The 16,221-nt window shown below is 42.8% G+C and overlaps 1 protein-coding gene across 1 annotated transcript in view; it reads left to right on the top strand.

Annotated features, from left to right (window-relative positions):
• LOC126249469 (protein sidekick) overlaps positions 1–16,221 on the top strand; it is a 452,637-nt gene that overhangs the window by 289,975 nt on the left and 146,441 nt on the right. Inside the window, exon 2 of the mRNA XM_049951126.1 lies at positions 7,622–7,717. Coding sequence (XP_049807083.1) covers positions 7,622–7,717 — 96 coding nt within the window. The remainder of the gene's footprint in view (positions 1–7,621; positions 7,718–16,221) is intronic.

Here is a 16,221-nt window from a genome sequence, read left to right as displayed (position 1 = left end):
AATTGCATAAGGAATGTGTCAGTATGGTTCATTCGGTAAGGAAGGTAGGAAGGAAGATTATTGCTTAGAACGCATCTTCGGGAATGAGGACATTAAATACGAAGCGCAAAATCTCGAATTGGAGGAAGGATTAGGGGAGAAATGCGCCGTGTCCATTTTGATGGAACCGTCCCAGCTTTTGCCTGAGCGATTTAACCGTGCACCGTTCGTTAAAAAGCCGTAGACACGTGTTCTTTCCGGTCATTATGACGCGATTGGTATTTATCGGCATTATACTAACAAGTTTTTTAAAAGGTATTATAATTTTAAATACAGTTTTTATTTGCACATCTACGGTTACGTTTGTACCAGGATTATATAGTTTCAAAAGTATATCCATCCACTTTTGAGATTCAAAAGAATTGATTCTGTGGCATTATGGTAGGAAGGATGGGTCTACTTGCTTCCATAGTCTCTTTGTTGAGTCATCATATGATTTACACATAGCAGTCAGTAATAACAAACCAGTGTAGGATTAAAGTGTAATTTCATCTCATTCTTCCCTGTTGTCACAATAAATCGTTTGACCCATGCAATACTCTGAACATTATGGCTCGTAAGAGTTTGAAAAGAGGATTTTACTTCACTTACTTTGGACATAGCATATATTGTTGGAAGCGGTGTCAGTTTTATAACATTTCCACTGTATGATATTCCAGTGTGTGGCAAAGGCTCTAACTTCGACATAATATTTTTTGCCTTTTAACAGAACGACCTGCACTGCTTGCACATTGCCGTGTGGGTATCAGAATCTGAAGCATCTTCTGATTCAGATGTCCGATGAATGCTATCGTCACTGGTGTGATTTTCTTCTTCAGAGGTTCTGTCCACACTGTCAGATGCGGTTACGTGTGCTTTCAACTGCTCATCAGAAAGAAATCGTTTCGTCATGTTGGCTGCGCAGAAATTACTATATTAGATACATGGAAAGTTAGATAGTGTGCCCGTATCAAACACTTGATGAAACAGTACTGGTAGCAATAATGTCGTTATAGTTAGAACGTACTGTGTTGCTGAGTAACTTCGCTCCTTTCAACAATAAACAAGCTAAACCTGCTTTGTTACTTATTTTAAAAAAGAAGATTATACATGTATCTCAGACAGATCGAAATAACTACCGTTATATGTACACATTGTGAATTTTAAACACACAGATGATATGGACCCAAGGGACACAAGTGTAGCCGAGCGGTTCTATGCGCTGCAGTCCGGAACCTCACTGCTGCTACGGTCACAGGTTCGAATCCTGCCTCGGGCATGGATGTGTGTGATGTCCTTAGGTTAGTTAGGTTTAAGTAGTTCTAGGGGACTGATGACCTTAGATGTTAAGTCCCGTAGTGCTTCGAGCCATTTGAACCATTGACACAGGTGTAACAAGTTATGTTATAAGAAGGGGAAGTTTCTCTCGCTCTCTTTCTATCTCTAAGAAAAATAGAATCTTTTACCTATGTGGGCTTTTTAGAAAAACTTAAGTCATTAAATTTGGAACGCTAACATTTAAATATAAAAACGTTATGGAATAACAAACTCCTGTTCATGTAATGTTGGCCCAAAGAGGGAGGAATGCTGAAGAGACCACGGAAAATCTCAACCAGCATGGCCGGTCGGGGATTTGAACCACTGTTCTTTTAATTGCGAGTTCACTGTCCAAAGAATGCGCTACCTCACTCGGTTTCCTGGCGAAAGACAGAAGCAATTTCCTGCACCCATTCTTCTTCTGTCCGATCGTGTTCTCCGTACCTCGTTGTCGACTCTACGAAAAATCCTAAAATTCCTCCCTTCCATTTCTGCGCGGAAAACAAGTCTGTCACATTTCTCAAGAGCAAATTGTGGCATTGCGGCACTGGCGCATGCCATCAGCGGAGCATAGCGAACCTCGACGAGAGAATCGACGCTCGTCAGCCCGCGAACCGAGGTTCGAGACGTGCCCGAGCCATCAGAGGCGCGTCCTTCCGGCGCGGCCAGCTAAGGCGCCGCCGAGGAATCGGCGACCTAGAACCCGGTCGACGCCTGCGAGGCCCCGGTCTCGACTCTGGGCTTATCTGCTCGCCGGCCGCCGGAAATCACGACCAGTGCGCTGCACGGTTGCCCATCTGCCGATAGCCAAAGCGCGCCGGCTTCCTGGCCTTAACGCGACGGCGCCTGGGGCGATCATCCGCTACAACTAGTACCGCCGCACTGTGGGCTAGCTCGCTTTCAAACCTGGACAGAATGGAAGTAGAAAAAGGTGCTCGTTCCGACATTAGTCTCACGAAATCTTGTGTAGATTGGACTGGCGCATACTAGTCCTCTGATACGGTGGCATTCTAGTCACAAGTCGATATGAGACGTACCGTGACAGTAGTCGGTAAACAGTGAGTGGGATAACGACACATTTTTGGGATATTGTTTGTTTGACCTACTCAATAAACACTGAAGCGCCAAAGAAACTGGTATAGGCATGCGTATTCAAATACAATGTTGTTGTTGTTGTTGTTGTTGTTGTTGTGGTCTTCAGTCCTCAGACTGGTTTGATGCAGCTCTCCATGCTACTCTATACTGTGCCAGCTTCTTCATCTCCCAGTACCTACTGTAACCTACATTCTTCTGAATCTGTTTAGTGTACGCGTATTCATCTCTTGGTCTCCCTCTACGATTTTTACCCACTGTGCTGCCCTCCAATACTAAATTGGTGATCCCTTGATGCCTCAGAATATGCCCTACCAATCAATCCCTTCTTCTAGTCAAGTTGTGCCGCAAACTTCTATTCTCCCCAATCCTATTCAACACCTCCTCATTAATTATGTGATCTACCCATCTAATCTTCAGCATTCTTCTGTAACACCACATTTCGAAAGCTTCTATTCTCTTCTTGTCCAAACTATTTACCGTCCATGTTTCACATCCATACATGGCTACACTCCATACAAATACTTTCAGAAACGACTTCCTGACATTTAAATCTATACTCGATGTTAACAAATTTCTCTTCTTCTTCCTTGCCATTGCCAGTCTACATTTTACATCCTCTCTACTTCTACCATCATCAGTTATTTTGCTCCCCAAATAGCAAAACTCCTTTACTACTTAAGTGTCTCATTTCCTAATCTAATTCCCTCAGCATCACCCGACTTAACCTGGTTGGTCACTACATTCCATTATCCTCGATTTGCTTTTGTTGATGTTCATCTTATATCCTCCTTTCAAGACACTGTCCATTCCATTCAACTACTCTTCCAAGTCCTTTGCTGTCTCTGACAGAATTACAATGTCATCGGCGAACCTCAAAGGTTTTACTTCTTCTCCATGGATTTTAATACCTACTCCGAATTTTTCTTTTGTTTCCTTCACTGCTTGCTCAATATACAGATTGAATAACATCGGGGAGAGGCTACAGCCCTGTCTCATCCCCTTCCCAACCACTGCTTCCCTTTCATGCCCCTCGACTCTTATAACTGCCATCTGGTTTCTGTACAAATACAATGTAAACAGACAGAATACGGCTTTGCTGTCGACAATAAGACAATAAGTGTCTGGCGCAATTGTCAGATCGGTTACCGCTGCTACAATGACAGGTTAGGAACACAGCATATCCGAGGTATCGATGCAATATGGATTTTCCCGTACAACCATTTCAGAGGTGTACCGTGAATATCAGGAATCCGGTAAAACATCAAATCTCCGACATCACTGCGACCGGAAAAAGATAATGCACGAACGGAACCAACGACGCCTGAAGAGAATCGTTCAACGTGACAGAACAGCAATCCTTCCACAAATTGCTGCAGATTTCACTACTGGAACATCAACAAGTATCAACATGCAAACCATTCACCGAAACATCATCGATATGGGTTTTCGGAGCCGAAGGCTCATTCGTGTATCCTTGATGACTGCATGACATAAAGCTTTACGCCTCGGCTTGGCCCTTCAACGCCGACATTGGACTGTTGATGACTGGAAACATTTTGCCTGATGGGACAAGTGTCGTTTCAAATAGTATCGAGCAGATGGGCGTGTACGGGTATGGAGACACACCTCATGAATCCATGGACCCTGCATGTCAGCTGGTGGAGGCTCTGGAATGGTGTGGGTCGTGTGCAGTTGGAGTGATTTGGGACCCCTGATACGTCTAGATACGACTCTTGACATGTGACACGTACGTAAGTATCCTGTGTGATCACCTGCATCCATTTATGTGCATTATGCATTCCGACGGACTTCGGCAATTCCAGCAGGACAATGCGACACCACACACGTCCGGAATTGCTACGGAGTGGCTCCAGGAATACTTTTCTGAGTTTAAACACTTCCGCTGGCCACCAAACTCCCGAAATATGAACATCATTGAGCATATCTACTCTTACGGATTTATGGACAGCCCTGCAGGATTATGGTGTCATTTCCCTCCAGCACTACTTCAGACGTATGTCGAGTCCATGCCGCGTCGTGTTGCGACTTTTCTGCGTGCTCGCTACTGGGCCATCAACAAGTGTCAGCGTATAAACCATTCAACGAAACATCATCGATATGGGTTTTCGGAGGTGAACCAGTTTCTTTGGCTCTTCAGTGTATAAAAGCGCTCTCGCTCGGTTGTCAGGATAAAACAAGATGACTATCATTCCAGAAGGTGTGTTTATGAGGTTTTTAGCCGGTGTTATGGCGTGTATCGACTACTACCCTTATTGTCCAAAGTCGTTGGCTACAAAACTTCCTCTGCGTGGCTCCACTTGTGTAAATGGCTCTCCTTCTACCTTAATGGTGTGGTTAACTAGTTCAAATGTATTTGCCTGCGCGTATTTGTGTGTTCTACCGTGCGGTAGTCCCCCACGGTGGACAATTATTCTACAGTAATGCACAATATTCTGCAATAATGTCCGATGCCGACATCAGACCACATAGTTTTAATGCACGAATATGGCATTATCGAAGCTGCTCCGTTGGTGATTGGTCGGGTGTCTGAAGGTGCGCAGGAAGCTCGGAATAAAGAATATCCATCGTAGGAACATGGTTGATTATTTCCCGTTGGACAATGGAAATTGCAACTAATTCTTCAAAATTGTGCCAGCCAGGATTCGTACTCCGATTGTACGGTGCATTTGAAAACAGTTGGTAATTTTTCAGTTTTTCCTTCTCTTTGTAGATAGAATTATTTGGTATAATTGTTTTTACAAAAATAATCGTGTATCAGACTCCAAATCTGAAGATGTTAGCTGAGTAGGTATTTTTCTGCTCTGCCCTCTACTCTGTTCTACAGGCGACCTGGCAGTTTTTATCTACCTGCAGTTGCAACTATTCAAGTTGATTGATGTTACACATCTAGTTTTCAAGAGCGGTGAACTTCGATGCTGAATTTCTTTGAAGACTGTGTTTGATAATTTTTATCCATATGAAATGAGGACAATTTGAACTTATCTACGACAGCCGCAGACCAAAGGCAATGGAGTTAACACGGAAGAATGGAAGGCTTTAAGTGGAGACATCGTCCAGTGCATCATGCAAAGCCGAAAACTACAAGGAACGTTCATTAATTGATGTAGCGCATTTTTCTCGGCCGATTATAGTTTAAATAATGTGTAACTTTATGTGAAACGTTGTGGAATACTCCTGCTTCAGTCCTTATGGTTTCATGAAGTTTCGATACGTGGCAGTGCTATACGTAGCCTTCAAAATGGCGTCTGTGACGGAGGCGCGTTCCAAACAAAGAGCTGTCATTGAGTTTCTTTTGGCGGAAAACCAGAGCATCGCATATATTCATAGACGCTTGCAGAGTGTCTAAGGAGACTTCACAGTGAACAAAAGCACGGTGAATCATTGGGCGAAGTGCCTGGTCATTATCGCAACAAAGTTGCACAAACCTGTCCCATCTCCCATGAGCGGCCCGGCAGCACACAACTTCGACTCCTGCAGTATTGGAACGCGCGGACACACTTATTCGAGGTGATCGATGGAGCACAGCCAGACACCTCGCTGCTCAACTTCTCCTTCTCCTTGACAACTCTAAGCCTCACACAAGTCACAATAATTCATTGTACTGTGCTTCCTCGTCCGACCTATGCCCCGGAATTCGCACCTTCCGATTTCCATCTGTTTTGTCCAATGAAGGATGCTTTCCGCGGGAAGCGATACGTGGATGATGGGGAGATTAGTCATGCAGCAACACCTTGGCTCCGACGTCGACCAGTAGAGTGGTACCATGCGGGCATACCGATTTTCCCAGTAAGATGGCGTAAGGCCTTCGCATTGACCGGAGATTATGTTTAAAAGTATGATTTTGTAGCCAAAAGAGAGGAGAATAATATGGTGTATCGGAATCACGAGTAAAACCAACACGCTTTCACGTAAAAAAGAAATGTGTTGCATCACGTATTGAACGCTCCTCGTATTTAGTGGATCATAACTACGTGAATTATTTTTATTTATTTATTTATTGTGAATTTTGGCCGGAAGGCCACACAGCCGCCCCTCAGAGCTTTTTACAGTTTTAAAGAAGGCTGCATTTATCAGAGAATTTCAGAATTAGGATATTATGATATGTTAATCTCGTTGAACATCAGCAAGATATCCTAGAAACGTTACTTATATTTGCATTATTTATGAACTTCGGCTATTGGCTGTCTCGCGGCAGGGTTGGGACAAGATCGGAAGACCGCATCCCGGGCAGCTGTTTCGAAATATAGCCATCTCTAGAGGATAACTCGAAGACAACTTATCGTCTTAATGTTCTGCCCTTAAACGGTAATCCCACTAATCACACGAAGAGATGGTTAAAATATGCAGTGTTTTTCACCATATAACGTACGACGAGTGACCAACCAGGTGATTTCCCGACCAGTGTGTAAAAAGTTCCAGTCTTATGCTGCTGCAAGCAGTACCTTCCATTTAAGTTGAGTTCATATACTGTCATGAAGCAGTGGCTTGATGCTGTAGCAGAATGTTATATATGCATAATGGACACACCTGTTTATGTACTCTTTTCATAATACAGGCAGCTTAAAATTTGCATGTTATCATATTTTAATCCCATGAAAAAGTGCGATTACGTGTGTATAAACGAGCATAGAACCTTTTTACTGTTTCTGCGAGTTGCCTCCGTGATGGAGGTTGTGCTAGGTTATTTTATTGGTGTTCGCTTCCATTATTTTGATAATAATTCATTGTAATCCATTCTCCTAGTCCACTGGATGTCATCGTGCTATCAACAAATTTCTTATCGTGCTTAGCGTTGTAAGCAGCTTGTTGGATGGTTCACAGTCCCATCTCATGACTACACAAGGTACTGTTATATCTTAACATTACATCTAATCATTTCCAAGATGTGTGTGCACCCAACTTATCGTTATGTGTTTTCGCTGCTACTTTGATGGTCTATTAATTTCAGTTTTGAAACTATTTTGCAAACACTGCATAAACGACTGTCATGTATGAGACTAGTTTTGATCCAATTGAAAATTTAAACTTTCATTGCAAATGGAAAACCGAAGCTACCGCGGGAAATCAGATTACGGAATAATGCAATTATTTGGAATTTCGTGTATGTCACTTGCTTATCTCTGTGGGAAATAACAAGTAGTTCTCATCGGATTGTCTTATTTCTTTGCAGACCCGACACAGGCTCCCCGTTTTGTCACACAGCCGTCGTCAACGAACAGCATCATCGGCGAAGGACGCACCAAGATACTGCAGTGCCAAGCCATCGGTGAGTAACTTAACCAATTAGATACCATCTCTACTTCGTGAATACTAACATATTTTGTTTCTGTTCAAAATGGCTCTGAGCACTATGGGACTCAACTGCTGAGGTCATTAGTCCCCTAGAACTTAGAACTAGTTAAACCTAACTAACCTAAGGACATCACAAACATCCATGCCCGAGGCAGGATTCGAACCTGCGACCGTAGCGGTCTTGCGGTTCCAGACTGCAGCGCCTTTAACCGCACGGCCACTTCGGCCGGCTTGTTTCTGTTCCACCGTTATTACTTCTCGTTTTCTTCGCGGACGAAACGTGTAGATAATGAACTGGTTTATGATCAACACGATTCGAACGGAAGCGTTATTTACAGAACTGTAGAAGATCCAGATTATTTTCATTGAAAGGTGATAAGCGTAACTTCTTTCTTCAGTTTGAGTCATTCTAAAAATGTAAAAACTGATTCGCCGTATATCCTCGATACAAGACGGATGGACTTGGGTGATAGAAATTACATGACGGTAACGTGAGATAAAAAGCGGTAAAAATATTTGTGATACAAATATATATTGATGGACCTACCTGAAATGTGCACAGACAGAATTTGAGGTAGATTTTGTGTCGCTTTATTTGTGACATTTATGCAGGGTGCTACAAAACCATGTCAACAAACATCGAGGGGTTTAAAGAGTGTCTTGAGGAACAACCTGAGGACATGTCATCCAATGTCGCTACCGAGCGTCGAAGTTACAGGCATCGCCTCATGGCGCTAGACCACCTACTCGGCAGTGAACCTGACTTCGGACGCTAACGGACCGTAACCGGAACGTCTCCCATTGCTGTTTGTTATTCAGGATCGCGACTGACTGCCACGATCGCCAGTGGAGGAGTTGGAGCTAGTTGCTCCGTAGACAAGTCTTTTCTTCTTTGAATGCGATACTTGGTTACCTTGGTGAACGACTTGTTACTAATAAACTGCGTGTCCGAAACAGTCAGTCTACGCAGCAGCTAGCGGACGTGGAGAAACTGTAATCGTCGTGTATAGGAAACCTACATATCTTGTCGAGGCATGATACTACCCAAACCGCATATTTCAGTACAATGGACAACAGTTTGCTAAATATATAACCGTACTTAGTCTGCGATTATTATTCTAGTATTGTCCCACCCGTTACATGAGTGGTCAGTGTGACGGGTTACCGTCCTACGGGCCCAGGTTCGATTCCCGGCTGGGTCGGGGATTTTCTCCGCTCAGGGACTAGGTGTTGTGTTGTCTTCATCATCATTTCATCCCCATCCGCCGCGCAGGTCGCCGAATGTAATAAGACCTGCACCAAGTCGGCCGGACCTGCCCCGCAAGGGGCCTCCCAGCCAGTGGCACCAAACCCTCATTTCCATTTCCATTCTACTATTAAATTGGCAGCAGTGTTCAGTCGGTATGTATTTCTCAAAATAATTTAAATTATGGCTTGGTGGTTGCATGGGTAATTCTCATAAACCAGAAACGAAGATCTAGGTTCCCAACTCTCTGCTGTCACCCCCCCCCCCTCTCTCTCTCGCTCGCTCGCTCGCTCTCTCTCTCTCTCTCTCTCTCTCTCTCTCTCTCTCTCACACACACACACACACACACACACACACACACACACACACAGCGCTGCAGTTCGTAAGTCAACTGCGGAACTACGATTACGAGGCACCACTGGCCTCAATATGAAATTTTGCCCTAGTCATTACTAATATATTGTTGTTGTTGTGGTCTTCAGTCCTTAGACTGGTTTGATGCAGTTCTCCATGCTACTCTTCCCCTCTGCCAGCTTCTTCATCTCCCAGTACCTACTGCAACCTACATCCTTCTGAATCTGTTTAGTGTATTCATTTCTTGGTCTCCCTCTACGATTTTTACCCTCCACGCTCCCCTCCAATACAAAATTTGTGATCCCTTGAGGCCTCAGAACATATCCTACCAACCTATCCCTTCTTCTAGTTAAGTTGTGCCACAAACTTATCTTCTCCCCAATCCTATTCAATACCTCCTCATTAGTTATGTGATCTAACCATCTAATCTTCAGCATTCTTCTGTAGCACCACATTTCGAACGCTTCTATTCTCTTATTGTCCAAACTATTTATCATCCATGTTTCGCTTCCAGACATGGCTACACTCCATACAAATATTCTCAGAAACGACTTCCTGACACTTAAATCTATACTCGATGTTAACAAATTTCTCTTCTTCAGAAACACTTTCCTTGCCATTGCCAGTCTACATTTTACATCCTCTCTACTTCGACCATCATCGGTTATTTTGCTCCCCAAATAGCAAAACTCCTTTACTACTTTAAGTGACTCATTTCCTAATCTAATTCCCTCAGCATCGAATTAAGTCGGGTGACTTAATTCGACTACATTCCATTATCCTCGTTTTGCTTTTTTTGATGTTCATCTTATATCCTCCTTTAAAGACACTATCCATTCTGTTCAACTGCTCTTCCAAGTCCTTGGCTGTCTCTGACAGAATTACAATGTCATCGGCGAACCTCAAAGTTTTTATTTCTTCTCCATGGATTTTAATACCTACTCCGAATTTTTCTTTTGTTTCCTTCACTGCTTGCTCAATATACAGATTGAATAACATCGGGGAGAGGCTACAACCCTGTCTCATTCCCTTCCCAACCACTGCTTCCCTTTCATGTCCCTCGACTCTTATAACTGCCATCTAATTTCTGTACAAATTTTACCCCTGCCACCTTCAGAATTTGAAAGAGAGTATTCCAGTTAACATTGTCAAAAGCTTTCTCTAAGTCTACAAATGTTAGAAATGTAGGTTTGCCTTTCCTTAATCTAGCTTCTAAGATAAGTCGTAGGGTCAGTATTGCCTCACGTGTTCCGAGTCGTCTGTAAAGAATTCGCGTTAGTATTTTGCATCCGTTACTTATTAAAGTGATAGTTCGATAATTTTCACATCTGTCGACACCTGCTTTCTTTGGGATTGGAATTATTATATTCTTCTTGAAGTCTAAGGGTATTTCGCCTGTCTCATACATCTCGCTCACCAGATGGTAGAGTTTTGTCAGGACTGGCTCTCCAAAGGCCGTCAGTAGTTCTAATGGAATGTTGTCTACTCCCGGGGCCTTGTTTCGACTCATGTCTTTCAGTGCTCTGTCAAACTCTTCACGCAGTATCGTATCTCCCATTTCATCTTCATCTACATCCTCTTCCATTTCCATAATATTGTCCTCAAGTACGTCGCCCTTGTATAGACCCTCTATATACTTCTTCCACCTTTCTGCTTTCCTTTCTTTGCTTAGAACTGGGTTTCCATCTGAGCTCTTGATATTCATACAAGTGTTTCTCTTTTCTCCAAAGGTCTCTTTAATTTTCCTGCAGGTAGTGTCTATCTTACCCCTCATGAGATAAGCCTCTATATCTTTTCATTTGTCGTCTAGCCATCCCTGCTTAGCCATTTTGCACTTCCTGTCGATCTCATTTTTAAGACGTTTGTACTCCTTTTTGCCTGCTTCATTTACTGCATTTTTATATTTTCTCCTTTTATCAATTAAATTCAATATTTCTTCTGTTACCCAAGGATTTCTATTAGCCCTCGTCTTTTTACCTACTTGATCTTCTGCTGCCTTCACTACTTCATCTCTCAAAGCTACCCATTCTTCTTCTACTGTATTTCTTCCCCCCATTCCTGTCAATTGTTCCCTTATGCTCTCCCTGAAACTCTGTACAGCCTCTGGTTTAGACAGTTTATCCAGGTCCCATCTCCTTAAATTCCCACCTTTTTGCAGTTTCTTCAGTTTTAATCTACAGTTCATAACCAATAGATCGTGGTCAGAGTCCACATCTGCCCCTGGAAATGTCTTACAATTTAAAACCTGGTTCCTGAATCTCTGTCTTACCATTATATAATCTATCTGAAACCTGTCAGTATCTCCAGGCTTCTTCCATGTATACAACCTTCTTTTATGATTCTTGAACCAAGTGTTAGCCATATTATTATAAATGTAAAAATTCTCGATGAAGTCCTCATGTAACTGGGCACAAATTTCGCCGTGGTCCATGGTTGGGGAATGTGGTAATTCCATGCTATGGCACAGGCACGATGTAGGACAACATGTAACGCACCAGTATGGTTCAAGAGCGGTACGTCGAGCAGTATTTGACCTCAATACAGAATTTTTCGGCGCGGGCTCATCTCAGAAGTGAACTGTACAGCATTCTCATTCATACGGCTGAAGAACAGTAGCAGCGACTTGTAGTATTGTCAACATGTAACATGTTGAAGCTGTAGTGTTAAGGTGAAATTTGAGTCCAGTTAGGTGGGGACACAAAAATTTGCAAAAATCAAATGGCTCTAAGCACTATGGGACTTAACATCTGAGGTCATCAGTCCCCTAGACTTAGAACTACTAGACATCACACACATCCATGCCCGAGTCAGGATTCGAACCTGCGACCGTAGCAGCAGCGCGGTACCGGACTGAAGCGCGTAGAACCGCTCGGTCACAGCGGCCGGCCAAAAATTTGCATTTCAAAAATGATTCAAATGGTTCTGAGCACTCTGGGACTTAACATCTAAGGTCAAATCAGTCCCCTAGAACTTAGAACTACTTAAACCTAACTAACCTAAGGACATCACACACATCCATGCCCGAGGCAGGATTCGAACCTGCGACCGTAGCGGTCGCGCTTTTCCAGTACACTTACACTCGTGACAGTTTTCGCCATTAATTATGGAAGTCTACAGGCTGTGTTTCGAAGCACTGCCTCTCCATAATTAGTTGAGAGAGCCGATTCGCAGGTCGAAGTAAGGTAAGGACGTAATAATTTGTCCGTCACTGTTGACGTTGTTCTCGACTGATCGCTAAAATCGTTATTTTCATCTTCCGCTACTACCGAGGCACTGCGGTGTTGAGGCCAATCTTCTGTTTGGTAGAGACTACTTTGTTTGCGTAAGTAGTTCCGAAACATTTACGAGGCGAAGAATCGGGTTGTAGTGTAGAAGGCGCGGTTTCAGCCCCCTTTGGTTTTTTAATTTTTGAGAAAATATGTTACGAAAAGTGCACGGCGTTGTGCGGGAGCAGGTTGGTGGGCTGTGTTTTGTGCCTTTGAGCAGGCTGGGCTGGCGGCTGAACGCAGGCGCGCGCCGTGGTGCCCGCTTTGTTCGGCCAGACCGTGAATTTGAGATCACGTTTGCGCCGCCGCCGCCACGATAGGCAGGCTGCTCCATTGTAGCGTGCTCCGTGTGCGCCCTAGGCTCGTCGCGGCGCCGCAACGCTGAACAAACAACGATGCCGATCTGGAAAACTCGGCCCAGCAGTTCCTGCCGAGGCGGCCGGGATAACGTCTGGCGCATTCAGTGTCTGCTAAGCCGTCCTTTCACGTAGCGTGAAACCTTTCGTGGACCAAGAGCTGGTCGAGTATTGTGACGTCACAACGTGGAATTTCACGTTCCACAGTATTCCGAAGCGCGGAAGACCTTTTGCTTAGCAGAATTTGGGAGACACCATATTCGATTACGTCATTTGCACATTGAGGATACATAAAAAACCCGCCGTTTCTTGTGCGATTTGTCGCAATAAAATGACCGGAACGGCATATTGCTGGGTAAAGCATTTGCGTATTGTAACTTTGAGTGTTATGGAAGTATGCTGTTTAAGGTAACGGCGCATTTAAGATTTATAAAAGAACGCGTCGTTCCTGGTTCGATTTATTACAATTGAATGTCAGTTAATGGACATGCCGACGGGTAAAGCCTTCGAGATATCGTAACATAAAAGATACCGATATTTAGAGCGCCTCTACACTTCATTGTAGTGGATAGAGGCGAGGAATTGAGAAATCCATAGGAAATGGTTCGCGCTATGCTTTCTATGTATTCACCTTCAGGCTTGGTAAAATATTTTCAGACTTACTTATTACTTTAGTGGAAGTGTGTTTTGTAATATACATAACAGCGTTGTCTTTTGGGAGTGTGTTACTTTGATTTTGTGAACACGCCAGGGAATGAATGCAAGATTGATTTCTATGTCACTAAGTGACTCGATCTCAAATCAGTAGTTATTTATTCTTCCAAACAATGTTCCGAAATGTGGGATACATAATTCCTTTTTAAATATTGCATATGACTGTACACAAAAAAGACAACTGTACAGCCCGCATCTCGTGGTCGTGCGGTAGCGTTCTCGCTTCCCACGCCCGGGTTCGATTCCCGGCGGGGTCAGGGATTTTCTCTGCCTCGTTTTGGCTGGGTGTTGTGTGATGCCCTTAGGTTAGTTAGGTTTACGTAGTTCTAAGTTCTAGGGGACTGATGACCATAGATGTTAAGTCCCATAGTGCTCAGAGCCATTTGAACCATTTGAACAACTGTACATGCAGGTACACACACACACACACACACACACACACACACACACACACACACACACACACTTACAAAAGAATTGACAGAAAAATTGCTGTAAACAAGTTAGTTTTTTGACTTTATCTACAAGGTAGATTACTCACAGTAGGAGATTTGTGCATTTCTTGTGTAAAGTCTTGTATTTCACATGCTTTAAAAATTATGCTACTAGAAGCAACGATCTAGTAAGAAACATCGTAGGATTGTATTAAAAAGTAAGAATGATGGAACAGTTTTTATCTTATGTGTTAGACCACAGTAAATTTTTATCGCCCTATTTATAACGGAAGTTTTAAAAGCAGATACCCTTACCGATTGGTGATGGAACTTTTCCTTGTTGCCTTGTATCGTGTTGATTAATATTGAAAGTTTTTATTTATATCTACCACAGACAGCACATAGACAAAGGAGGAAAAGTGTGTTAACATAGCAATTTTACGTGCGTCCATTTCGCAGACAAACTGCGCGATTTGCGGTAGGTGAAAAATGCTAATAGAGACCGGCGCGAACACAAATCACTGGGGTTCGAATAAATATGTATAAAAAATGACAAAATATGTACATATGATATGGGCTTGAAAGTATAAAATATGAAAAAAAATACGGAGACAAAGCCGGCCGGAGTGGCCGAGCGGTTCTAGGCGCTACAGTCTGGAACCGCGCGACCGCTACAGTCGCAGGTTCGAATCCTGCCTCGGGCGTGGATGTGTGTGATGTCCTTAGGTTAGTTAGGTTTCAGTAGTTCTAAGTTCTAGGGGACTGATGACCTCAGAAGTTAAGTCGCATAGTTCTCAGAGCCATTCGAACTATTCGTGCTCCCGTTCTCTGTACACGTTCTTTTTTATGCCTTCCATAATCCTTACATTGTCTTTCAGTGATATTGATATGTTTTCAGTGCCTTAATCTGACGCGATTCGAAACAATAAATGCTTTTGATGTACACTAAGTCCTCTGTAGAGTATGATTTTCAAGCCCTGTACCCCAACGTGTTAGTACTGATTCTGGTGGCAAAATATTATCGGGATGCATCTCTTTAAATGTTGAGATCCTACTGGGAGCTTTCAAAAATACTTTTTTCACATTTGATATTAAACTATCAACATATCTGTAATTTATCCTTACGCAGTCAGCTAATCTATTTATTCCTTGTGCCAAGGAAGTTACATGGATCATCTTAGGATATAAAACATTCAGAACATTAGCAGCTCCAAACATATAAGGAGCAGCATCGGTAACAAACAAGAAAACTCGTTCGTGTTTTACGCCATTAGGCCGTAAACACCCATAACGTCATTAAAGAGCTTTTGCTGATGTTTGGTAGTTACGTTTAAGAAGTTCTTCACACGCCTAGAGAAAGGATTTGCTCCATTTATTTTCAAATAGTCGTTACTACATTGCCAATGCACCGCCCTTGTGTGTCTCATCGATTGCGACCCATATGGGACCATCCTGAATTATGTCTCGAATTGACGCCAAACAATCCCCGTAAATGCTGCTGACAAATTTTTTTCTAACAAGGAGAGGTTCCCAGTGGTGCAATCGACTTTTTGCAACCACCTAGATGGTGGCATAGGTTAAGAACCCAGGTATCACACCTTGAATCAATTCGCTCTGGTGGGCCCTCGTTTACGTCTAAAAGCCGAAAAAGAATTTAGCCTGTTCCTTTAGAACATTAATTGACTGGAAAACAAGGTTGCAGGTTCGTATCCTGTCACGTTGGATAATTTTTTATGTTTCTTCTTCAGTTATTTGCTTCAGATGTATTTTTTTTAAATTTTCGAATCCTTTGCTAAGTCATTTTAACCGTTGCATGAATTTAATAACGCTCTCATATTGTCTTCCTGTCATTCTTTTTCATTTGTAATCTTTTCTCAAGTCTTTCATTCTTTTTTATTTATATATTGTAATATTTATTTTTTATTTATACATTGTAATATTTAATCATTTGAAATTACAGATCAAGCTATTAAAAAAACGAGTGTTAGTATTCATATTGACTGTGCAACAGTCACAAAAATTTATTTTTCGTTGCGAGATGTACAATTTTTTGAGTGGTAATCGTCATACAGATACTTGAAACACAAATTGTTCTCGCACAAATTACG

Source organism: Schistocerca nitens, chromosome 1 (assembly GCF_023898315.1).
Source record: "Schistocerca nitens isolate TAMUIC-IGC-003100 chromosome 1, iqSchNite1.1, whole genome shotgun sequence".
Taxonomy (NCBI): Eukaryota; Metazoa; Arthropoda; class Insecta; order Orthoptera; family Acrididae; genus Schistocerca; species Schistocerca nitens.
This window is presented reverse-complemented; position numbering and strand designations above follow the sequence as displayed.